Source organism: Protomyctophum bolini (assembly GCF_963924005.1).
Source record: "Protomyctophum bolini genome assembly, chromosome: 18".
Classification (NCBI taxonomy): Eukaryota; Metazoa; Chordata; class Actinopteri; order Myctophiformes; family Myctophidae; genus Protomyctophum; species Protomyctophum bolini.
The window spans coordinates 31,834,065-31,859,678 of NC_137879.1; the positions used below are offsets into that span (position 1 = coordinate 31,834,065).

Below are 25,614 nucleotides of genomic sequence, written 5' to 3' on the forward strand. Positions count from 1 at the left end.
ATAGCCCGCTAATGAAGGACAAAGGAAGGTCAGCCGACCCATACAGTATATGGAGCTCTAGTCTACACAACGACTCACCCTCACCATACTGGCCTTTAAGTACCCTGATAACAGGCCCTATTGTACTGCACTAGTCGTGAGTAATAATTAAACCCTCGCATAAGGCAATAAGGGGGTGTACTTGTACATCAAGCTGCCTCACGCTACAGAAACAGGAGATAGGCTCCTGCCCTATATGGGCCTCATGGCTCGGCAAGGCGACTTACTTATAAGGCAATAAAGTGACATGGAAATGAAGAATGGGGACATTTCTACTAGAAATGGTTAAAATATCGGATTGAAATAAATACTGTAACATACAGTAGGACATCCGAGAAGATTATTTAACCTTCACGTAACTACTCGGGCGCCGGCCAATAGAGGGTATGCGCATGCTTAAAGTGAATGGCACATCGAGTGGCAAAGCAACAGGCAAAGTGAGTTTAACATTGTTTAACGTTGTTTCATGCAATCAGATAGGACCTTTCTGTTTGGATGCATGGGTTGTCAAGGCCAGAAAGTAGTTTTTTGCCACTCCGTAAGCATTCCTGCATAACTTCCGGGTTTGATGATGATGTCACGCGCATACCCTCTATAGTGCTGCACGATTCTTGCACAAATGTGAATCTCGATTTCTTTCCTCCACAAGAATTGAGATCACAATTCTCACACGGTTCTCATTTTGTCCACGAAAATATCTATTGTCTTTAGTCTGTAGTTGCTGAACATTACGTATATTCAAAATGTGGCACCTGGAGCCAACTACGGTGGCTTTAAACAGACAATATCAAAGTGCTTGACTTAAACCTCTCTTAAAGTCTCTCTCTTGTAGCAAAAACACAAGAGTAACTAAAATGAATTAGACAGCAATCTGCTGTGCGATTCTTGCTCAAATTTAGAAATGAGATTGCATAGGTGTCTGAATCTAGATCTCGATCTTTTGTTAATTAACTGTGCAGCACGCAACTTGAGGGTTGGCCTAATGAGAGAAATGCCACATCTGAAAACCCTGTAACCCTGATCTTTTTTATCAAGTTTGATGCTGGTGACTAACAAGACTACGGATGAATATATATGCAAGGATATTCAGATAATTTTCCAGTGTTTCCAGTTCCAGTGCTTTATTGTGGCCAGTTTTGAAAATGTTGATGGTTGGTGAGACATGTGGATGGATGAACTAACCAAAAAGTAAGTAAGTAGCCATGAGGCCCATGGGGGCAGGAGCCCATCTCCTGTTTCTGTAGCGTGACGCAGCTTGATGTACAAGTACACCCCCTGGACATGACGCTAGTATGTCGCAGGGACTTACCCCCAATCCAACCCTTTTGCCTAGTGTCAAGCAGGGAGGCACTGGGTCCCATTTTCAGAGTCTTTGGTATTACCCCGGCCTGGGGATTGAACCCCGACCTCCCAGTCTCAGGGCGGACACTCTAACCACAAGGCTGGTCGAAAAAGTCAAAAACGGTCTAAAATGGAAGCTATTGAGCTTGTAGATCGTCCATTTTCACTATTTATGTCCAACAAAAAGGCAAGTGATGATAAGTAACGCTTCTAAAATGTGCAATGACCGAAGTATTTCCTCCAGTGTACTACTAAAAAGGTAACATTAGGACAATGTCAAGAAAATAAAGTATAGATCAAATAAATTTACAAAACTGTGCCAGTTATTTTACAAAAAAAATTAAAAATTCACGTCTACTCTAAACTTTGCACTAAAGAATGCATTGCCAGCTTAACTCCCTCAATCTTATCGTGGTGGTTTCAACTCGCATATTAATCACAGCGAAAGCCTAATGTTTGAGTGTACAGAGACAAGTGTTTAGATAATGACCCGCAACTGACAAAAAGACACACGTACACACGCTAACTGAACTATTTCAACCTTTTAGGAGGATGCAACCACATAAAAACATATTTTATAGCAAGTGTTCATGGCATGGCAGTGGCACTTGCAAGCAAACAGCTGACAGAGACCACTTACTATGGGAAGGAAAAGTCATTAAAAAGGTCAGAAGAAAGCAGATATGTTTAGAAAGGCACAGAAATTGCCATAATTTCAAGTTGCAGTCTCACTCTCCACTAAATGCATTATGTACCCTCTCATTTCTCACTCATGAAGGGATATCGAGAGCACTAAGAGCTGAAACCTGAAACTAAAAATGTCGAGAAGTGCTGTCAATCAACTAGACAATTCCCTTGCAATGCCATTAACCCATTTTGACCTGGGAACGATTCTGCAAATGTCTTCTAAATCCTGACAGTTTTCTTGAAAAAGCTGTTTTTCTGTGTCGTTCGCAAACACTTTCATGTCACTTTTCATGATTCTTCAAAAATAGCTAAAGCATAACATAATCCTAACACCAAAAGGGGTTCCCGCCCAAAATGGGTTAAAAAACGTGACCCCCTGATATAATGTTGCCTAATCCCTTTGATGATTATGATGAACTGAAGATAATTAGTCCATTTTCATTATTAACCACTCACAATCAAGTAATTTTCCACCTAATGAATCCTGTTACTCAGTGGGATTGTCGCATACAGTAGTACTGTACCTAGCAAGTCAGGACCATGGGGATCTGATGGTAGGGTTTAGCTTTGTGCAACTTTTGAGTCATACAGTTTCAGAAACATAATCCTTGCTTATACAAAGACCATTATGCAACGATCAACCCTGAAGGCACAACGTAGATTATTTATATGTGAAAAGTATGACTCCATAACTAGAAAGTTATCTCAATGTAGGAATTAGGACAAAAGTTTTTTTTAAGCAAATATATTATTATTATCAAATTTCAGTCTGACTTTGTTGGTGGCAGTGAAGGTTGTGAAACAAAGAAAAGAAAAAGCCTGGAGGATTGCATACTGTAGTAGTGTAGTTGCACATGATTTGGTCCAATTCCATCTGGCCCTGTGCCCACCTAGAAATCCTAGCCCTATAGATACTATATGCTGTACTATATACAATGGGAAGAAAATAAATCAGGCAATAAAACACCAGCAGAGTGCACACTGCACTCCCCAATACTACTGTATATTTCCTGTTATACATATTGTATGTGAAAGTCACATCGCGATGCGTTTCTAAATCTAGATTCAGACATTTTAACCTGAAAAGTGTTTATTTGAGGGTTTTTTATTTTTTTTGTTTTTTTAGCTAGCTTTTGATGCTTTTTTGGTTGTGTTAGCCATCTATCTCAACTTTTACAATATCTGGTTTGATGCCAACACGGTGGGAATTAGTAACCTAGTGACAGGCATAAAATGTTCGGTAGCGTAATTAGTCCATTAATACCCTGAAGGATTGTGAATGTCCCATGTGGATTTACAGACAAACAAAACGAATTATGCAACATGCTATTTGGTATACTGCTATGTTTGTAGCCCCTATTTCTTACGCATGTTTTTGAATTTGAATCCTGAAAAGTAACAGTTTTGAACATGAGAGGTTTCCACACGACAGAGACGATATACATTCTCCATCTCTATTCCTCTCTCTCAAATAGCTATTACTGTTGTCATTGGACAAAGACATTTACCAAATGGAAATGCATACAATACACGAGCAAGAAAAAGCATGTTTTATTTAACAATAGTGTAACTATCTACTACTCTACATAGGGTTAAGTTATTATAGCACTCAATAAATGTGAGAAACAACAGCTGAGTTTTCAAACTGGAGAAAACTCACAAAGCAGGCTGCCACTGACAATGACTGCGACAGCTGCTAAGCAGTTCACTTGTGTCATACAGGGTAGTTCTAGTAGTTCTAAAAGACGAGTATGTGTGATACGCAGTACAGTAGTACACACAGTTGAGTACAAATATTGGTTGTAAGCATGGTATGTTATTGACAGGTCAGGCATACAGTACTCCATGCATTTTTGAAAGCCACCAAGGGCCAGTTCTGAACAAAACCTGAAAAGCTGAACAAACACCTCACACCTGTTCTAGGGTGGAGTCTGGTAAGGAGTGACAATGGACCAACTCATTAATATTAACATTCATGATTCATTTCATTAATTTGGACAGAGTCCAGATATGGGGGAGAGCACTCACGGCACAGGAGATCCGTTTTAAACTAAACGTGGCTCCACTGTAACCACATAGCCTACTAATGTTTTAAACAGTCGGGTTGATTTTACAATGTCAGTCATCACATTAAACTTAATAGTAAAAAAGAGGCCCGGAAGGCTGGCGTGGACGTCCGGACACTTAGGGCTCCATTTTCGTCACCGCTAAACCCCTTATACCTAAACTTCTTTGCCTTTTTTACTATTTTGCAAAACATTTTTGAATAGTTAAAATGGCTAGTCTACAAGCTCACAATGTGTTAATGTGGATTGGCTAGTTGAACTATTCAAAATGTTTTTCAAAATAGTAGAAAAAGGCAAAGACGTTTAGGGATAAGTGGTTTAGTGGTGACAAAAATGGAGCCCATAGGCTGCTAATTGAGCCTACCAGCATGTTGCGGGTTCAAATGTGAGTCACTCCCCATCTCTCTCTCATGTCCTGTCAGTTTACTGTACACTAGCAAATAACAAAGATGTCACAGTGGAGAAAAAAATACAAATTGAATGCCCCCGCATTTTCCCAGCACAACGTATGCAGCATTGTGTGGTTTTAAAAGATCCTATACAACTGTCCCAGTTTCTCGTTCTGATGAAAGAAACTTGATTGCTTATCAGCAATGCCGGCAAAAGTCAAACAAAGTCAATGAACAGTCAATGATATAGATACTGTACAGTGTGTAGCGCACCGCAGACAGAGTGGGAGCTTGGGTGACATATTTGTCTGGGCTTTTGTCATGAAATGCTCAGGGGCTTCCCGAAACTAGTTTGGGCAGCAGCATGGCTGCCATCTGGTCCCCGTTAGACCCACAGCTTTTGGGTTGTGGGAGACAGACTACTGTTAAGGCTGTCTGCGGGGGGGCGAGGAACTGCTGTTGGCCATATTTGACTGTGATGTGGCTTTAGGTTGTCCTTTGAACTGACTGTAGTCATGTGCCGTCAGCATGCTCTTCTGTGATTTTATTTTGTATCTTTTATTTTTTTTACACTGGAGTTCAGTTCAACAGCTTGCTTGAGCGGAAATGCTCCAGATTAGAAAATTGTGTTTCTGTCACCATTATTGATTCCAAACCTTCAATTGCTAAAACGATGATGCACTCATTGGTGCATTGATGGATATGGTTATGATTTTTAGGAATTTGCCCATTATAAATCTAGGCCAACCACAAACACCCAATAAAAAAAACCAGAGGAAGTGCTCGGAGCTACACAAAGTGTGAGATTCATGGGTCACAGATGTTGGAGCCAAAATAGGTGTTGCTGTTTTTGTTTTTGTGGGGGGGGGGGGGGGGGGTTAGACTTGTTTATGTATTCGTTTGTCATGCCGCAAGAGGGCAACTAACATTTTGGTGATGGGTCATGTCGCAGATAAAGTAATAAATAGACAGGTGTGTTGCCTGTTTAGGAAGATAATTCTTCTTTACCCATTCTGGGCGGGAACCCCTTTTGGGGTTCTGTACAGTATGTACAGTATTCAAAAATGTAAAAAAATAAAAAAATCAGAAAACTTCAGCATTTAGAGGCGTTTTTAGAATCGGCCTCAGGCCTAAATGGGTTTGAAAAATGTTTCCTCAGTATGTTTAGGAAGATAAGTGACAAGTAACACAAAAAGAACAGGTATATGGAGCATCGCAGTGGTCATGGTTTTCTGGACGCACTGAAAACTCTCAGGATCCTGGTGAATCATGACCATAAAACCTTTGGTTCTGTGAAAACAAAAAGTAATATTGAATGATATGATATACTAATAAATACCCTTTGTTTAGCGTTTTTCATTTAACGTTTTTCACAGAATCAAAGGTTTTATGGTCATGACTCACACAGCCTTGATGTTACCGGTCTCATAGTCATACAGTATATACCTCTTTCACAGAAATGTGATTCGGCCTTAAGCTGCAATCAGGAGTTTCACAACTCTCATTTCCTGAATTTGTGTGAGCTTAGCAGTCTTTGGGGTCTGAAAGTAAACAGACTGGAAAACCAGACAAATCGCAAGGAAAATAAAATTGCCCTGACCAAGCGAGGCTAGAAAGTAAACACTCCATTGTGGGGAAATTAAACACATTTCCTGAATGTACTGTACTTCCATGGTTTATCTCAATTTACCACAACAAATCTGACTTCTGAATGAAGTCAAATTAGGTGATTTTGTTTACTTATTACATAGATATATCTCATGGTGTATTGTTGTTCAGATATTTATGAAACCAAATGGACCCAGGAGGGTCTATGAACTGTAAAGTGCAGCCACATGACAAGTCGTGGCCTTGGTGATAATGGATGAGATCTAAAGCTGAAGGCTACATCACTAGTCACTAGGCTACGTCACTACTGTTTTGATTTCCAGTCATCACAGTGACTTTGACATTTTCGGTTTTGGTTCTTGTATTGTTCTTATTATAGTGTATGTCTGTGTGTGTCTCTCTCTCTCTCCCTCTCTTGGCTTAAATCAATGTACCTACCGACTGTAAGCTTGAAAGATGTTAAAGAGAGATTAAAATAATTGTCCAATTAGTTTGCTGAAATACAGCTCTAAGAATCAGCTGGAGGGGCAGCTGAATATTCAATGAATTGTGACAGTGCAATCTAAGTGAGTTGGGGTCAGATCCTGATCTAACTGATTGAAAACTAAACATGCCATGATGGGTAACAGGAAGGGTGGAGGACACCAAACTCAAGGGGGGGGGGGGCGAGGTGGGCACTAGGGAAATGTGTGAGCACTTTTTTTGGGGGGGGGGGGGGGGGAGTGGACACCAGGGAGTGTAGGCAGCACCATCCTGAAGTATTTGCCCACCTTTCCTGTATTCACTTTCACTTACCACTGAACTAGGAATGGACATGAGCAACAACAACACAAGAGCTTTAGATGAGCTCAATTGAACTCCTGAGTATAAGCAACTTAAGCCACCGAGACATCATTGGAATATCCAGGAAGTTGAAAAAGTCAGGTGGACATAAACACAAGAGAGCCCAACCCTATAGTCTAAACACAGAGGGTCCTGTCGGCGGTGGTCTCTGCAGAATGGCTTCATTTGATTAAGCTAAGTCCTGACGTGACGACCAAGTACTATTTGTTAGCGCTTGACTTGTTTCACACGTAAAAGCATTTAAAAGTCAATTAAAATCAGCTGGCATACCTGACCTCACATTAGCTGCAACTATAAGCCTGCAACAGGCACTACAATAGCCTACCTGCCTTCATGGTCCTGGACAAACTTGTTAAGAATTCTATCTAAATCTACTATCTCATTCTCAAACAAGCAGTATATCAGTTTCACGGACTTAACAACTAAATAGCTGGCTAGATAAAAAGAAACGCCAAAACGTTGCCAGGTGATAACTGTACAGAATCGGAAAAGAGACGACGACGACGACATGGAACGAGGGAAAAAACAACTATAGGGACTACTATATCGTTAAAATAAGCTGTTCATCACTTCATCCTGAGTTTGACGAGTATCATGATGAGTGGGAGAGATGCACGGAGTGACGGAGGAGTTGGTCACATCCACCACAAGTGACTGAAGTGACTGTGAGTGACAACCCCCCCAGTAATACTTACCCAGAACGGGAGCTTTGGTCCGCACAGCCGCTCCATCTCCGTGGAGGGTCGATCTTTTCCTGCTCCTTCTGACAGGTCGCTCCCTTCCTTCTTCCACCAGTATGTTTATTTTAGTCCTTCGCATAAGAAGCAGACTTGTTTCAGTTCTCACATGCCAATCTTCTCTCACGTGTGTAAACGAATGGAGCCGTGGTGGTGGTGGTAGGCGAGGCACTTTAAACAACAGCAGCCCGGTGACCAGTACGGTCTTCTACACAGCCTTCACTGAATTCAGAATTCTTGCTGTCCGCGTCGTTCAGTAAAATCTCACACACTCTTCCGTTGCAGAAGTCATCCATCCGGAGAATGTCGTGATGGAGAGACGACCCCGCCCACCGCACCGTAGGCCCCGCCTTTGGTGCACGCACACACACACACACACACACACACACACACACACACACACACACACACACACACACACACACACACACACACACACACACACACAGTCTCTCACACGCCCACACACACGCACGCACGCACACACACACACACACACACACACTGACATGCTACATGTAGAGTGTACTTTATAACTTAACTACATTTTACTGTAACTATTTTAGTTCAACTATTCATAAAAATCACACCCGTGAAGTGAGGGGCGCTCTTATCATCATACTCTTATCAGCACTTTGGTTGGCCTCCTGGTCTTTGAAAATGTGCTCTATAAATAAAATTTGATTTGATTTGATTTGATCATCGTAAATCATCTCATACTGGCCAATCAGAATGCCTGTTGCCTGTGATTGCTCAATGTCAATCAATGGCGTTTAATGTTTTGATATTTTATTTAGCGGAATTTTGACCTAATCTCTCCGTTCATTGTCAATGGTAAATCTTGAGACGTGTGAGGACAAAAGCTGTTAAAAATCACACTTGTGTGAAGTGATGGGAACTCTTATCATCATACATCATCATGCGTCACATTCTGTGCTCAGCCAATCAAATCATCACAAATGTCCTTCGGCTAATCCCTTTTGGCGTCTTATCCATCAATTTGTATTTTGCTCAGCCAATCAAATCTTCGCTATGGGGTGATCAGCCAATTAAATCATTGTGTCTGTGTTCACACAAACCAAACCAAAAAAGTTAAGTGAGGGTGTCCTCAAGACAAACATTAAAAGTCCATAGACTTGGCTGACACTGCCACATGACATCACAGCCTGCTTTAAAGCAAACATTAAAAGTCCATAAACCTTTACACAAAAAGTAGCATGACATGGAAATGCCATGTCATGATGACGTCAACATGACATGGCATGACATGGCAGGTTTGTGTGAATACAGAGGCATTGAAATACATGTTGAAAAAACAGGTTTCACAGAGAGATTAGACAGACTGTTGAGTGGACTGTGGAGCTAAATCTCCCTTTGTTTTGCAGATGGGTTCCCAGATTGTATTGTTGTGTTCCCAGAGTAGTAGTAGTAGTATGACATAGGCATATTGCACATATGGCATGACATGACGATGTGGCATGACAATTTAAGCATTTATCAGACGCCCTTAATCAACAACACAATTAAGGTAATACATCATTCAAATGCATGTAGAAATAGGCCTAGTCATCTAAGATCATATAAACTAAGAACATATAATTCCTCTAACAGTACAATATCTGTACATTGAAACTATAAACACTGCTGTAGAATGCCATCTGTATGTATGTATGCATGGCATGGCATAGCATGGCATGGCATGTGTCTGATACGTACTGTTGTGGCTAATTTGTACACTGTACGGTTGAGGAATAAGTAATAACAAATACTGTCTCAAGTGGTCTCAAGTGATATTTATTACACGAATACACGTATACGTGGATGTTATTTGACAGATTGTGGCAGGATCTTCAAGCAACATAAAGGCATATCATGGAATACATTCATTGATGATTATATCTTAGCTCAGCCCTCCAGAGAGAGAGAGTGCGAGAGAGAGAGAGAGAGAGAGAGAGAGAGAGAGAGAGAGAGAGAGAGAGACAGGCAACTGAGGTGAGGGGGAGAAGAGAATAGGAAGAAGAATGCAGCAGGGAGGACCCAACGCTATCTGTGAGCGAAGACCTTGACAAGTTTCCCAGAGTCAGGGAGAAAACATTAATATAATTGCACAAAATGAAAGGAATACTAAATCTTAGTGAACCAACATAAAGTAAGACAGGCCCTCGAATAGCCAGGGCCGGATCTACCATATGGGCACTTTGGGCACCAGGGGGCCCTAAAAGAAAAAGATCCACAGCCATTTTCCCTGCTATAAATCCGAATGAAATAAATGGATTAGTGTTTTATTGTTGGTGAGAAGGCAGCGACCGGGAATAGGCCAATATAACGACATAAAACCGCCGCCAAAACGTCCCAAAACAGCCACATTTTTGCGGGCGCTCAGTGGTGTTAATCCAGCCGTGCGAATAGCCATTCTGGGGTCAACTTGACTCTCAAGAGGCCCTGTGTGGATGCTATATGAAAAGGGGCAAAGGACTCCATCTAGTGGTTAATTAGAACAATGAGATCACTGTGGTACAGACACACACACGCACGCACACACACACACACACACACACACACACACACACACACACACACACACACACACACACATTATCACATCACACATCTACACAGTGTCTACAGGCAATGTAGAAATACTCTGTTAGAAGTAAAAGTCCGGAATTCAAAATGTACTTGAGTAAAAGTACAAAAGTATTGGCATCAAAATGTACTTTATACCAAAAGTAAAAGTACTCATTATGCAGAATGTCCCATTTCAAGTTTTCAAATGTATAACAATCTTTGGAAGATAGCAGATCTACAAGCACACAATGCGTCACATCACAAGTCCGCATTGTGAGCTTGTATAGGGGGGGCTGAAGTGGTTAAAGGAGAATTCCATGCTAGAATGCTTTCTTATCGTTCTTACCTTTCTTTGTAGTCGTTACATCCCCACCAAAGAGGTCTATTATTGGCTATTTTCCCTACCATAAGCCCTCAATGAATTGCATTGGATTGAATGGGAATTTAATGGGGCTATGGGGTGTTATGCTAGTTCGCTTATTTCCATCGAAAGAAGTAGTAAAGTGTGCCGCTTGGGATATTATTTACATTATGAAGAGAGGATATATACAAAGAAATTATAATTTTGAGCGATGGAAATAAGCGAATTAGAACAACACCCCATAGCCCCATTCAATTCCCATTCAATTCATTTAGGGCTTATGGTAGGGGAAATAGCCAATCAGGAGCTTTTGCACAAAATAACACCTGGACCTCTTTGGTGGGGACATAACAACTACAAAGAAAGGTAAGAAAGCCTTTCAGTATGGAATTCTCCTTTAATATATGTTTTGTAATAATAATCAAAATCTACAAAGTAACTAGTAACGAACGTTTTCAAATAAATGTAGTGGACATAAAAGTACAATATTTGCTGCAGCTTCTGTGAGATAGTGGAGTATTTCAAAGTATTGGGAAAATTGGGATTTGGAAATAGTCATGCTTGATTCAGCCAGAAGATGGAGCTATGCGCCTGGATGTTAAACTGGCCTACTATTAGTATTCATGGCGCAAGGGAGGGCAGCTTTTGAGCTTTATTTCCATGAGTTGAACTTTCTTTTATTTATTTTTTCCTATAGAGAGGATATCGTTTCACGGCGTTCCCATAAACTTAGTCCACGTCGTATAGGAGACCTTGACAATGAAATATTTCATTGAACGGGTCTGACTGCGGTGCTGCGGTGGGTGTGAGCTTGGCATCTCCAAGCAGTTGCGCTCTCACCACGCATCTGTAAAGTGGGTCCGAGCTCGACCGCGTCCGTCTTGAGTTTGGAAAAAAAAGGAGAGAACTCAGAGAAGATGCCTGGCTCTATATGATATAATTATTAACCTATTCTACAGTAGCCTAACTGTAGCCTATACAATAACATTTTAATTAAATTAGCCTACCAGTTTTCTATAACAGATATTTATATAGTTTTGGGTAAAAATGTTAAACCATGTTTAAACTTTCGGGCAAAATAGAGAGTTGGAATTTGTTAGCACTTAATTCCGTCAGGTCACTCAGTGTGTTGTAACAGTAGATTCAAGCTGTAACTTGAAGCCGGTTGTTGGAACATCATAACTTCAACAGTTACAACAGCTGTATGGGAGCCTGAACATCTGCACCACATGTTCTGGTATGCGTCTGTGTAAACTGAACCAGCCCAGCGGTTTCGTCAATTCAATGAAAGTTGCCTTCTCTCTACGATGAATCAGAGTAAAGCGGACTGTGCACTAGTGCAGACAATATATATCCAATGGAAGGTGATGGCTGATGCGAGTTTTTCCGTTGATGTTCAAATTCAAAAAGTAGGCTAACTTATAAGGGCTGCATCTTTTTTTCCCCCCTTCTTCTTCTTCTTCTTCTTCTTTCTTTTTTTTCCTTTTTTTTAAAAAACAATACCAAACCACGGTGTAACGGGGATGAACTTTATCAGGCTATCCCGGGAGGATCTTGTATCTCTCCCACCCAGACCGGCTGCGTCTTCACCGGTGCGTCTACCTGCAGCCACCGCCAAGAAACGATTCAAGATGGGAAGGAAGACAAGTGATGGTTCCCAGCAGTAAGTAGCCTTTAAGTCATTTTACGGAACTGTGGTGGTGGGTTCACTGGGTTGTAATATTTCTGACTTGTTGTCTATAGCCAGTATAGGCTATAGCCTAGGCTGTGCACAGCATGTGTGACCAACATTTAGCAATTCCTCTATTTTATTAAAGGACCTATCCATCCTGTAGGCTATATTTTGTCTATATATAGGCTAATGCTTTTGAAAACAATTAAACAAACTGATATACCCATGATACATCTCAAAACCAGGGGGAAAGTCAGAGCTTGTAAAGTAAATGCATGGGCAAAGTTGAATAGGTTTTTGACCAAAGTTCAACTCCTCCCCAGCACTATACAGGACAGACCAGGCAGTCAAATTCAGTTTTTGAGGCACTCTCATTGTTTTTTTTCTTTGTATTGTTTTCTTTATCATTAGTGAAAGGCCCAGAGTGTATTAGCTATACTAATGGTATTAATCTAAAATCTGAACCTGGTTGTGCAACTGCAGAGAGCCTTTGAACCATTGTGATGATAAGCAGCTTAAGGAGGTTTGCTCTGAGGTAGGCAAAACAACACTATTATTTTATTATTCATTAATGAACTGAAAGAGCTGAGAGCGAGCGAGGTACTGTAAGGCTAATGCGGGAGTGGATACTGCAGCATTGTTTTGGTGGTAGAAACGTAAGTATAGCCTATATGTGCCTTAATTCTTGATTGAACTGTTTCATGCCTTTTCTTCTGGTCATAAATGTATAGCCATGCTTCAGTTGCTGATGCCTTTATACTGTAGAATGATGAAGGCTGTTTTCAGTTCCTGCGGACGGTTGCGTATAGTCATTTATCATTCACTTCATCTTTATTACTTGTTTTCTCTCATTATCTCATTCACTTTTACACTCCTTTTCCCCTTTTATGTCAACTCTTTTGTCCTTCCCCGGACTCTGTTTGATATGATATGATATGATATGATATGATATGATATGATATGATATGATATGATATGATATGGTGAGTTTGCACCGAAATGTCTTTCGTCTTGCGACCCAGTGGCCTTATTTAACACATCATCATCATCATCATTTTCGACCGCGGTCGAGATCATGGATTTCACAATGCCACGCCAGACTTTCCGGTCCTTCATTGTCATCCCCAGGTCCTGCTTACTGATGCATGTGCCCCTATAGTGATGACATCATGGAACGACAGTTTTCTACCTCTGGTCTGCTTTGAGGCAGGATTCCATAGAAGAAGGGAAGATAGGACCTCATTGTCAGCTCTGTAGTAGTGGCCGGCAAACTGTGTTCTTCTGAATTGGACTAGTGAAGAAACACGGGGAAGGTTGCCGTATATTAGATTAGTCGATGGGCGGCTCTTCCAAGACTCTCATTAGAAGGCGGGTGTCATCATGTCATCAATAGATAGAAGGGGCCAATTTGACGTGGGAGGGGAGTGCGTTCCATAATTTGGGATCTACAACAGAAAAGGCTCGGTCGCCTCTGGACTTTAAGCGGGTCTTCTTTGTGACCCTGAGATTAAGCTGGCCCTCAGACCGCAGTGACCTTGGAGGAGTATAGACCTCAATAAGGTCAGACAGATATAGAGGAGCCAGACCATTAATAGATTTAAAGACAAACAGTAGAATTTTAACTCTAAAGCGAACAGGGAGCCAGTGAAGGGAGGCCAAAACAGGTATGCTCACGTCTGCGAGTACCTGTGAGTAGACGTGCGGCAGAGTTCTGGACTAGCTGGAGTCGAGCAAGGGAGGCTTGATTTAAACCAACATAAAGTGCATTTACAGTAGAAATAAAGGCATGGATAACCCGCTCAAAATCGCTAAAGGATGGCACAGACTTGATTTTAGCCAGCAGCCTTAGGTGATAAAAACTTGAGCTGACTACCGCATTTACCTGTTTATCAAGTTTAAGGGCGTTGTCTAGTTTGACGCCAAGGTTATAGAGACCACAGGTGTCACATATTATGGCTGCAGGGAACCTGCCACCGGTCAGTGGGAACGATACCAGGACCACTATAGGTCCAAACACTGTAACCTCCGCTTTCCCTCTCAGGTCGGGCTCCTCCGGTTCATCCACCAGGTCGGTGGAGAGTGAGGGCGTAGCCATCCGACAGCCCAGCAAGAGCCGCATCCGTCGTCATACCAACCGCCTCTCTGGGGTCTTCCTGCGCGGCCCAGCTTCCAGCCCCAGTCTGACAGCCCTGAGCGGAGGCCTGAGGTCATCGCTGTCCGGCGGCCAGTCCCAGAAAGGCAGCAGTATGTACCCGTGGCTTGTTGAAAACACATGTCGGGTCGGGGGACCACCATGCCCCAGACCCCTGGTGGGCCCAGGTCCAAATTGACACTCTGAGAGTGTACAAATGGAAACTGGTCCATTTGGTTCCATTTGTACACACTCAGAAGTTACAACAATTTATTTAGCAGACACTTACAATAAAGGTAAACACATCAAATGCAGAGAGACAGTGTCTCAGACAGTGTAGTGCCTCAGTAAACTATAGGATCACAGGTAAACAAAGAACCTAATAATGCTGATGCTAAGAACCTAGCATCAGTCAAAACAATATACTATCAAAAGTCGATCTAGTGTACATTGAAACTAAACTAGGATACCAGGTGTACAATGACCCTAGCATTTAAGGGTCCTCCTGTGGGCCCCCCACCGGATGTTGAGAAACAGTGTCATAGCACATCACAACGCCCCCCCCATATCAGATTTTGAACGCCTGTTTCTGCTCTCTGTCATTGGAGGACATCTTTTTCATTTGAAAAAAAAAGTTTGGGCATCAAGCAATCAGCTAAAAAAATCCCACCGTGGCTTGAGATTTTAATGACGTTTAATTTGCTTGTCATGTGTCCTGTCATCTATAGTGAAACCTGGAGACACTTCAATGGAGGATGACCCATCAGAGCTTTCCAATCAGATAACCGCTCCGGGCATCTTGAAGATCTTTGGCAGTGAAATCTGCCGAGGAGCCCATTACAAGAGTGTCCTGGCCACCACACACTCCAGTGCACAGGAGCTAGTAAAAGAAGCCCTTGAAAGGTAAGGCTACGCTACAGTATAGTATGTGACGTGTATCTGTGCCTGCATGATGTGTAATATTTGTCTGCACATGTGACGTCTATATATACAGCATGTGGACATTTAAGCATGTGTTTGTTCATGCTAGTGCTCATTCTTGTGTTCTAAAGTAATTAGAATTATAAAAAGGAGGATGAGTAGACATGTAGGCATTCAATAAAGAAAGGCCCCACTGCGGGGATTTAAAAACAATGATCTTTATCAATAGCAGCAGCACAGCATTTGAGAGTGCTGTTTAGCATAGCCAGTATCCTTGTATCGCAAACACACAACTCATGCTTGTTGTGCAGGAAAAACAGAAAGATGAATAATCAAAACATAGGCACAATAAACATTTACTAAAACAGAGTGGTGTCAGTGTTGGAACGATGACAAGTCAAACAAATATATTTAAATCCAGGGTACATTTCAGCTTTAAGATCTCTGTGGCATTCATTCAACACTTTGATTGTAAAAGCTGTCTTAATGGAGCGTCCATTTAGCATTTGTACACTCTCTGAGTTACACAGCACCAAGGGTCTATTTGGTTACTAACTACAGTATCATTCATGACCTAACCCCTGAAGGACCCCTGGTGTCACAGAGGGGAGCATATTGGTTCCTCAAAGCTCTGATATACTGTATCCATCCTCATATGCATGTTATTTACTCTGTTGCATTCCTATTGTGTTATGTATTGCATGTACAGTACAAAGCTAAGAAATCATTCTTTGATGTATAAATCCTTTACCAGTGAGTGATGAAGAGAGAACACATGCATATTGTTACAATTGGCACATCTAGAGATCAACAAAGGTCAATTCAACTGTTGTTCTTAAAGACAGCTGTTTATTATAATTACAGTATAGCATACATATAGTCTATGTGTGCCAAATTGTTCGTTTACACAGCAGTTCTGGAACGTTCTAAAGTAAACCACAGCCTCGCCTGGCCTGACAGACAGACAGACCCTCTCCAGAGGGTGAATTTCTGCATTCTTTGCTTATGTTACAACCAAAAAGTGATTAATAGAAAGGGTATCCAGCCTGCAGAAGACAGAGTAAAACAATATTCCTGTTTCCTCAATTTCATGCCCATGAAATGAAACCTGGCAACGTCAATACAGGAACAAAGAAACAGCAGGGGTTAGTAATCGGTCAGTAAAGAAGTAATACATCTCATGACCTATTGATAAGACATAAAGTACATTAGTTGATAAGAAAAGGGTTGTTGATAAGAACATAATTACGATTACAAGTACGGTCTTAATGGGATTAGTTTGATAAGGTTTAATTTTGATAAGCTTTGATGTAAACATTGGAAGTTTACTATTTTAAACATAAACAACATATTTTAAAATAGTTCATATAGCCGATCTACAAGCTCACACCGTGTTGAGGTAGATCAGCCAGTTGAACTATTTAAAAATGTTATTCAAGATAGTAAAATATGGCAAATAGTAAATACGTGTAGGGATAAAGAGTTATACGCGATAGGGCCAATAACAGCCTTTTTTCTGGGTTCTTTTTGTAGAATACAATAGTCAGTGATGTCCATGTGTCATTTTAAAAAGCAAATCTCCAACATTGAACTTTGCAATGTGGCCTATAGGTACGGTCTGGGAAAAGAGGAGGCCGGTTCCTATGTTCTCTGCGATGCCATTGGCTCCGTCGACCACCAGTGGAGGACGGAGGGCTTCCGAGTCGTCGGCGACAACGAGAAGCCCCTGCTCCTCCAGTCACTGTGGAAACCCAGGGAGGGGCTGGCACGTCGTTTTGAGATCCAAAGGAGGAGCACTGTGGAAGAGGAGAGGTCCAAAGAGGAGGACACTGTCACTGCTGGTACAGTAAACAACCAGAACCTGAGGCCTTATACAGACCCATAATTACATCTTACTTCATCTAATTTCTATTATGTTTTGGATTGATTCTTTTATCATTGGTGCTTTCCTAACTATCAGCAGCTATGATGTATGCAGAATAATACGAAATATATGAAATATATATCAAAACTTTCCATTGATGTTTCATGCATACCTGATGTGATGATAGTGGTATAATATCATACTTCTCCCCTTTCGCTTTCCCTCATTTTCTCCATCTATTGTTTATTTAATTTCTGTCATGTATAATGCCATCCACAGTCATGGTTGATACAGCTGTGGTTATGATGTAAGAGAGTGTCCTGTTATGTATTTGCTTAATAAATGGCACAGCTTGTGACAGCCCCCTATCAGTGTTAGCTTGTGGAGCCCTGCTATGAGAGGTGAACATTTATTTCCATGCGTTTCGTCTCTCTTTCCACTGCCGTCTGCTTCCTGTACGCATGCAGCTTCCGTGTGTTGACTCTGGCATGCATGCAAGCATGCACACAACGCTCGCACACACTCACAAAAAAATTGAGGATCACTACATCTTCCTTGTCTTGCATAGCCAGACGATCAGAGATCGCCGCCTACCGGTATGTCCAGTGAGATTTCATTCGATATGGGCTAGAACAAGAAGCAAGAATGGCCACTGACAAACCTATTGCAAACCTATTGCTTTGAAAACAAATCATATCACCGTCCCAATATGAAGGACCGTCTTTAAAGTTATTTCCTCCTAATTGTTTCCACCCACTGAATGTAGACGGAGAGCTCCGATCGTCTGGCGACGCGAGACTATAGGTCAGGAACTTCCTTAACTATCTTCTATTTTCAATCAACCCCTCTCAGGTATTAACGCCCAGGCTCGCAAACTGCAGAAGAGTCGTTCCAGAGTCACCTCCACGTTCATAGAGAGGACTATGGGTCGGGCCAGTCCCCTGTGGAGGAGCAAAAGTGAGATGGACCTGACTGACGGCTCAGTCACTGAGACACATTGTCCGGAGAGCCAGGGCCTTGACCAGACTCAAAACCCAGCGCAGAGTCACAAGCATGGATCCAAGCATAACGGTCAGCCAAGCCTTCAACAGAATCATATTCCGAGTCAGGTTCAGACCCTCTCGGTGGCCCCCGGGAGCGTTGCCGGGCCGCTGGCTGACACAGAGGCCCTCTGTCCACCCCGACAGAGGGCGGCGAGGGAGAGGGAGACGTCGGAGAGGGAGGAGACGGAGAGCAGCGACGATAACACCACACACTACTCCATTCACCCTCCTCACGACTGTCCCTACCTGCTGCTGCTGCAGGGCTACAGCCACACACAGGTGTGTCACTCAAACACACATCTCAATCCCACCTTGTGTCACCCACGCCGGTTGTCTCTTTACCTGTTTGTGTTAACCACCTGGATTCAAACCCCGTTCTCCATTGTGGAGAGAAGACTCAGCCAAAGGGGGATATGACTCTGGTGACTCTGCTATCCTGCTGCTTCTAGATTTAACCTCTGTGTTTGACACTCTTTGCCACAAGACTCTAATTTCTCGACTAGAGCACTGTGTTGGTGTCAGGGATTCTGCCCTAGATTGGTTCTCATCCTACTTTTCTGATAGACATTTCTCAGTAAAAATGTGGAGATTTTGAATCCCTATGAATCCCTTTATCTTCTCCCCCTGGGACAAATTTTCAAGAAACATGGCATTGCCTATCATTTCTACGCAGATTATTCCCAAATCTATATGCCTCTAAAAAAAGAGAAGCAACGACTCCCTGACACCCCTTCTTAACTGTCTCAATGACATTAAGGCCTGGATGGCTCTCAACTTCCTCAGTGTAAATGAAAGAAAAACGGAAGTCATAGTGTTTGGGCCTAGTGGCCCCGGTGTTGTTGTAACCCACCGACTTTGGTCCCCTGCAGCCTTATGCCAAACCCGTTGTCTCTAACATTGGGGTCAAATTGGATAATGCACTCAAACTGGACAAACAGGTAAAAAACGCTGTGGTTAGTTCCAGCTTTTATCACCTGAGGCTGCTTGCCAAAATCAAGTCTGTGCTTTCTTTCAACGATTTCATTCACGCTTTTATCTCCACTCGTTTAGACTACTGCAATGTACTGTAATGTATGTTGGTTTAAACCAGTCTTCCATGGCACGTCTACAACTGGTCCAAAATTCTGCTGCGCGTCTCCTAACTGGAACCCGTAGGCGTGACCATAATATTACACCTGTTTTGGCCTCCCTTCACTGGCTCCCCGTCCGTTTTAGAGTTGATTTAAAGATTTTATAGTTTGTCTATAAATCACTGAACGGTCTTGCGCCACAGTATCTTTGTGACCTTATAGAGATTTACACTCCCTCAAGGTCATTGCGTTCTGCTGGCCAGTTGAATCTCCAGGTCACAAAAAAGGCACGTTTAAAAGACCAGAGGTGACCGAGCCTTTTCTGTCGTAGCCCCCAAACTGTGGAATGAGCTCCCTTCCTTCCCATGTGAAACTGGCCCCCCACCATCAAGACTTTTAAATCTCGCCTTAAGACCCGAGACCTGTACACCTTGGCTTTTAATTCCGTTCGAGAGTTCTGTGTCTTTCTGTGGCTTGTTGTAATGTGTCCTTTTTCTAACTATGTGGTTTGTTGGTGTCTTTTGTTTTAGCTTTATAGTGTATTTAGCTTTTAACTTTCCGTACAGCACTTTGTAAACCTTGCGTTGTGAAATGTGCTATATAAATAAAGTGCATTGGATTGGATTGGATTCCCATGGTCACAGGAAATATTAGATAGGGAGGCAGGGAGGTTTGCTATACACGTGCATACCCTGGCGGGCACACACGCGCGAACATGCATGCACGCATGCACGCACGCACACCCCCACCCACCCATCCATGTACTCAGTACTCACGCACTCACAAACACACGCTAGCTCACATTTACTGCTTTCACCACTGGTGTTCCTATATTCATGGGCATGTTAATATAGGCACAAAATATAGCAGATCATTGTGAGAATGTAGATCTGCTGTTTTTGAAAACATTTGAATAGGTGGTCAAAACATTATGTCAGGGTTCAAACAACAAAAGCTATTTATTTTTCCCTGGAAAGAATCACAGAGACGGAGGCAGACAGCGGGGGACAATCATAGAAAAAACGTCAGCAAATGTAGCTAAAGTGTGTATGTCAAAACACTGATCAGGAAACCCAACCAGGCAACCCTGGCACTGCTTCCTGACTGATTACAAGTGGGCACAGAGACCCCTTTCCCTCCCTCATCTCTCTCCACACAACACACACACACACACACACACACACACACACACACACACACACACACACACACACACACACACACACACACACACACACACACACACACACACACACACACACACACAATCTCATTCTCACCTCTCATCACTGTAATTTAGATTCTGCATCGCAGATTGTCAATACAAAAAAGCTCATAAGTAGGCTAAAATAATCATGCCATGTGATTGGATCTTATGGCAAAGGTTTTGGGTGGTATTTGTGAATTCATTCAGTTGACTAATTCTGCTTTGTTGGAAAAGACCGACATCACAAGGGGACACAATAAGCCCTCACACAGTGCCTGCCACATATTGTGATTAATAAAAATCGGGTCTGGAAAAACACAATGCCTGTATTATAATTACATTATTATAATTATACCACTAATGGCGTGTTCAGACTTGGATGGTTAGAGCATACATACAAGGTCAATGCAAAGACGAGAAGTTGCGCAAACAGGCACAAACATGACACGGCACAAACATGGCAAACCGAGCGATAGTATATATACTGAACGCAGCTTAACAGAGAAACAGCATACATTTCGCAGTGGGAATTAAATGACGTTCATTCTCCACACATTATGAATAATTGTACTCAAAAGGAGTTTTTGCTTCCCTCCTCAGGACTTCCTCATCTACCTGCTCGCCGAGCAAAGCACTGTGATTGGCCGTGGCAGTGAGAACGAAGAAGGGTCAAAGGTTGACCTCCTCCTCCTCGCCCCCGACATCCTTCCGAGGCACTCGTGCCTACACCGCCATGGCGGCTGCGACCACACCCTGCTCCGCCCTCACGAGGACGCCGTGGTTACTCGCAACGGAGAGGCGTGCACAAAAGAGGTGGAGCTCAGTCCGGGCGATGTCATCGGTCTGGGCCGGCACTACCTGTTTCTGTTCAAGGATCCTTTGACCTCTGCTGCCACACACCAGGTGCTAAGCAATGTCCCAAAAAGTGATGCTTATTTTCATGTTGCATAATGGCTGCTGTCGGGGATAGAAACCGTTTAACCCATTTTGGGTGGGAACCCCTTTTGGTGTTTCAAGCATTATGTGATACTTTAGCTATTTTCGGAAAATCATAAAAATGTGTCGCAAATCTTTGAATATATATTCTTTCAAAGTGAATGTTTTTAACTCAGGTCTAACCGTTCCTTTTGTATTATTGTAGATAGTATCACTACTTTTATGAGTAGACTTGTACGAAAAGAAAACATCAAAAGTTGATATATGGAGATACAAGGTTTCTTCCCGACAGCAGTGATCTGTTATAATTAGGGTTGTCGGGACCGACCACGTCATTTTCAAATGATCGGAATCGAATCGGGAGCAAAAGAACTTGTTCGGGACATGTATCAATATCTATATCATAGACTGCATATTGTCTGTGATTTTGGATATTGTACTATTGTGATATGCCATGAGTGTTATATATGAGGGGTGAGAGGCGCTAATATATTAAAGTTTAACTCATGTTGATTAGGTGATGTAATGGTGATTTAAAACAAACGCAAATGCTATTAACAATAAAGAGACAATATGACGTAAATTTGTCATTGTCAACGCATTTACTAAACAAACTTTGAACTAAAGGCAAACATTAAACCTGTGTATAGGAAAATATAAATAAAATATAAATATCGGACCGGGAAAAATCGGTATCAGCGGAATCTGATCTGGAGCAAAAAAAAAAAACGTGATCCCTAGTTATAATGCTTTTCCCCATCTTGTGATTCTTCATTGGAAAACAAAGGAGCATGCCGACACCACTCCTGCCACTAGCTCACCCACTGTCCCGTGGCTACTGGGCCGCGCCACTGCTTCTCCTGCCACGGCTAAACCTCGGACCGCGCAACCCGTGCTCTGCGACACCTGCGTCTCGGCTCGCGCCGACGCCCTGCAGAGCCCCGGCTGCAAGAGGAGCACCCTGAAAAAGAAAAGCGCTCCCTTCCTAAAAGACGCCGACGGCCACAACTTGACCTTGAGCTACGCGGTGGAGTCGGAGGACCGCATCATCAAGGACATCGTTGCCATGGGACGACGCGACGCCTGCGGTGCCAGAGACAGGCCCGCGCTGACCGTGGCGTTCCTGCTGTGCGTGTGTGTCCAGCACTCCGCGGCGCACCACCACACCTCGGACCTCCGCAGGCTGCTGCTGCTCATAGCCGGTGAGGTGCAGAGTGCCATGTGGGTGAGTTGAGACTAAGGGTTGTCAAAGATCGTGACATCTTTTGTTGTTGTGGCTTTCGCCTTTTTTTAATACTTTTTATGGAGGAAATGGGGAGAGAGATGGGGGGTGGGGGGGGGTGACATGCAGTGAAGGCCGTCGCGATCGGGAGTCGAGCCCGCGGCACACTGCCAGACTGGATTACCAGCCAAGGTGCCTGGACCGCTGAGCCACGGCCCAGGCCAAGATCGTGACATTTTATGCGATGATTAATTGTCATGTGTAAAACATTTATGAGGAAGATTAAATTGGGTTTTTGGCATTGATTGGAACATATGAATATAAATGAAATTTCTGTTTTTCCTATTAGGCTTTGTAAACAAAAGGGAAGATATGACAAATCATTTCAATATAAAAGAAAGCTCACACGACGCATCGCAAAGCGTTGTGAGCTTGTAGATCTGCTATTACTGCTATTTAAAAATGTCCATTTATACAGAGACGATTCTGACAATAGTGCGGGTACGCCTACTGAATGAGTAGCAAAAAACCCTACTTTCTGTCCTTGACAGTCCATACATCCAAATCTGATTGCATTAAACAACGTTAAACGTACTTTGCCACTCACTTTGCCACTCGATTTGCCATTCACTTTATGCATGCCTATGCCCTCTATTATGTAAAATAATTGTGATGATCTCAACTATTTGCGATCAGGAGATACATTAATAATTGTGACAGGTCTAGTGGACCGTTTCGGTATGATTATACTACATATACGACTTACGTATGTACTGTAGCCTACAGTATACTGTATGTCCATGGACTGATCACAGACCTGTTTTTATCCCATCACATAGGACCACACTAAAGACTTTGCTGCAGTTCAGCCTGAAGCGTGAGTGCATTCCGTCTGTTCAGTGTTTAGTACTATAGGCTTACATTACATGTAGCATTTTGGATCAGTGCATGGTGGGCCCATTTCACAGGTTTTTTCAAAATGTGCTAAAAATGTTCAGGCAGATCTGCTATTTTTGAATAACCAACGTATAACATAGGGCCTATAAATAACGAGGGGGTGCACACATCATTTTTATATACAGTACCGTAGTAAAACAATATGTACATAAAACGTATAATTTACAACTTAAAACTTGTTCCACTCTGGTACCCCCCATGGTGCCCAGCACCATGCGGGTAGTACATTTGCCTCTGAGATTTAGTGGAGTAGGAGTAGCCTATAAAGTATCAAGAAATGGAAATAACGCAAATAAAGTCAAAATAAAAATGTACCACTGTATAGTACGTTAAGCACAGTAGATGCACTGCAGTTACTTTACTTTACACCACTGTTCTGGATTCATAACTATCAAATATGATGTGACTTAAACCAGATCGAATGTATTCCCAGACTCCGCAGTGTGGGTCCAGACTCCGGGGAATCACAGCAGCCCCTTAGCCTGGAAGAGGTGACCACGGGCCTGCGCCCCCTGGTGGTGTGGATGTCCACTGGCCTGGAACTGCTGAATTTCGTCCAGCAGCAGCTGCCTCTCATTCTGGCCTGGAGGACCAGGAGGGAGCAAGGAAAGGAGGAGGAAGAGGACAGAGAAGAAGAGGAAAACTTGGGTTAGTAGCCCGGCAGCTAGCGTGCCTTCATTATTCACTCTAATACAGTGGTTCTCAACATCTGGTCTTCAGCCTTATACGGTTGTGTTCCGTCCATCCATCTTCAACCGCTTATCCGTGGTCGGGTGGCGGGGGCAACAGCTCCACCGCACCGGAGAGCTCCAGACTTCCCTCTCCCGGTGCTTATGGATGTGTTTTTAAATCCTTTTTTCAATCAGTGTATAATTCTCTGTGTTAATATAACTCAAATGGCTTTGTATTGGTTAAAAATGGCAATTAAAAAAGGCATTAATAAAACCACTGTCATTGACAATTGTTCTCACAGTACAGTAACGTGTGTGTGTGTGTGTGTGTGTGTGTGTGTGTGTGTGTGTGTGTTCAGCCCTGTTGGAGTTGCGTCTGTCATGCGTCCGTTCCGCATGCGAGGAAACGATGACGGTGCTGGAGGAGTTGGTCATGCTCACCTTCCAGCAGTGTGTGTATTACATCACCAAGGTAAGAAGGATCTTACCTCACAAACAGGAATGTTCAAAATCTATATCCAAGGCAGTAAAGGTAGTAGTAGCTGAAAGCCCAAACCCAAGGAATGTCCAAAAAGGCAACTCTAGAGTTCAAGGCAGTAAACAAAAAGGCTGCCTTGAACTCTAGAGTACAAGGCAGTAAAACATAGTCCAAAAATCAAACCTCATCAAGAAGACAAAAACCAGGAACTCGGGGAAGAATGACGAATGTTCTGACAGTGAGTGTGTGCAAAGAGTCAGACAGGTGAGTGAAGGGGACTACAGTGTGAAGGAATGGAATGTGGGAGTGGCCAGGGAGGAGACACCATGACACCACCAAAATAAAGGCGGGTTGTGTCATTAGAAAGTCTACTTTCCTTAGTGGACGCACACTGAGCCCCCCACCATACGTATAAACGGTAGGCCTACTTTTTGGCCAAAAGGGGATTTTGTTTCCACCGGAAAAAAATACTTTTAGTTACTCCGCTGCACCCTCTACCGATATTGCCCAGATAATTGCCTCATAGAGAATATTTTTCCTCCGGTGAAAAAAACTCCCTTTCTGGCCAAAAAGTAACGTTTATACGTGTGGTGGGAGGCTCAGAGTGCGTCCACTAAGGAAAGTAGGCATTGTAATGACACAACCCGCGCCTTTGTTTTGGTGAGTAGCAAAAACGTTATTTTTTATTTACGCTAAAGAGGAGAGGCTGGTCTGATACTGGTACTGATGATACTACTATAATTAACCCATTCTGACCGGGCACCCATTTTGGTGTTGGCATCATGTTATGCTTTAGCTATTGA

General features: G+C 42.7%; 2 protein-coding genes across 3 annotated transcripts in view; one reads left to right on the forward strand and one right to left on the reverse strand.

Annotated features, from left to right (window-relative positions):
• Window positions 1-7,991, reverse strand: part of abcc3 (ATP-binding cassette, sub-family C (CFTR/MRP), member 3) — a 50,246-nt gene extending 42,255 nt beyond the window's left edge. Inside the window, exon 1 of the mRNA XM_080789674.1 lies at window positions 7,669-7,991. Within this exon, the coding sequence (XP_080645800.1) occupies window positions 7,669-7,704 (36 nt within the window). The 5' untranslated portion in view covers window positions 7,705-7,991. The remainder of the gene's footprint in view (window positions 1-7,668) is intronic.
• Window positions 7,992-11,535: 3,544 nt separating this feature from the next.
• radil2b (Ras association and DIL domains 2b) overlaps window positions 11,536-25,614 on the forward strand; it is a 27,070-nt gene continuing 12,991 nt past the window's right edge. Inside the window, exons 1-10 of one of the 2 annotated variants that reach the window (XM_080789417.1) lie at window positions 11,536-12,302; window positions 14,353-14,555; window positions 15,171-15,345; window positions 16,975-17,204; window positions 18,080-18,549; window positions 21,148-21,450; window positions 22,271-22,708; window positions 23,545-23,582; window positions 24,096-24,310; window positions 24,693-24,805. In XM_080789417.1, coding sequence (XP_080645543.1) covers window positions 12,163-12,302; window positions 14,353-14,555; window positions 15,171-15,345; window positions 16,975-17,204; window positions 18,080-18,549; window positions 21,148-21,450; window positions 22,271-22,708; window positions 23,545-23,582; window positions 24,096-24,310; window positions 24,693-24,805 — 2,325 coding nt within the window. In that variant the 5' untranslated portion in view covers window positions 11,536-12,162. Of the gene's footprint in view, window positions 12,303-12,832; window positions 12,968-14,352; window positions 14,556-15,170; window positions 15,346-16,974; window positions 17,205-18,079; window positions 18,550-21,147; window positions 21,451-22,270; window positions 22,709-23,544; window positions 23,583-24,095; window positions 24,311-24,692; window positions 24,806-25,614 lie in introns of those variants that run through there. The other variant, XM_080789418.1, reaches the window with a different exon arrangement.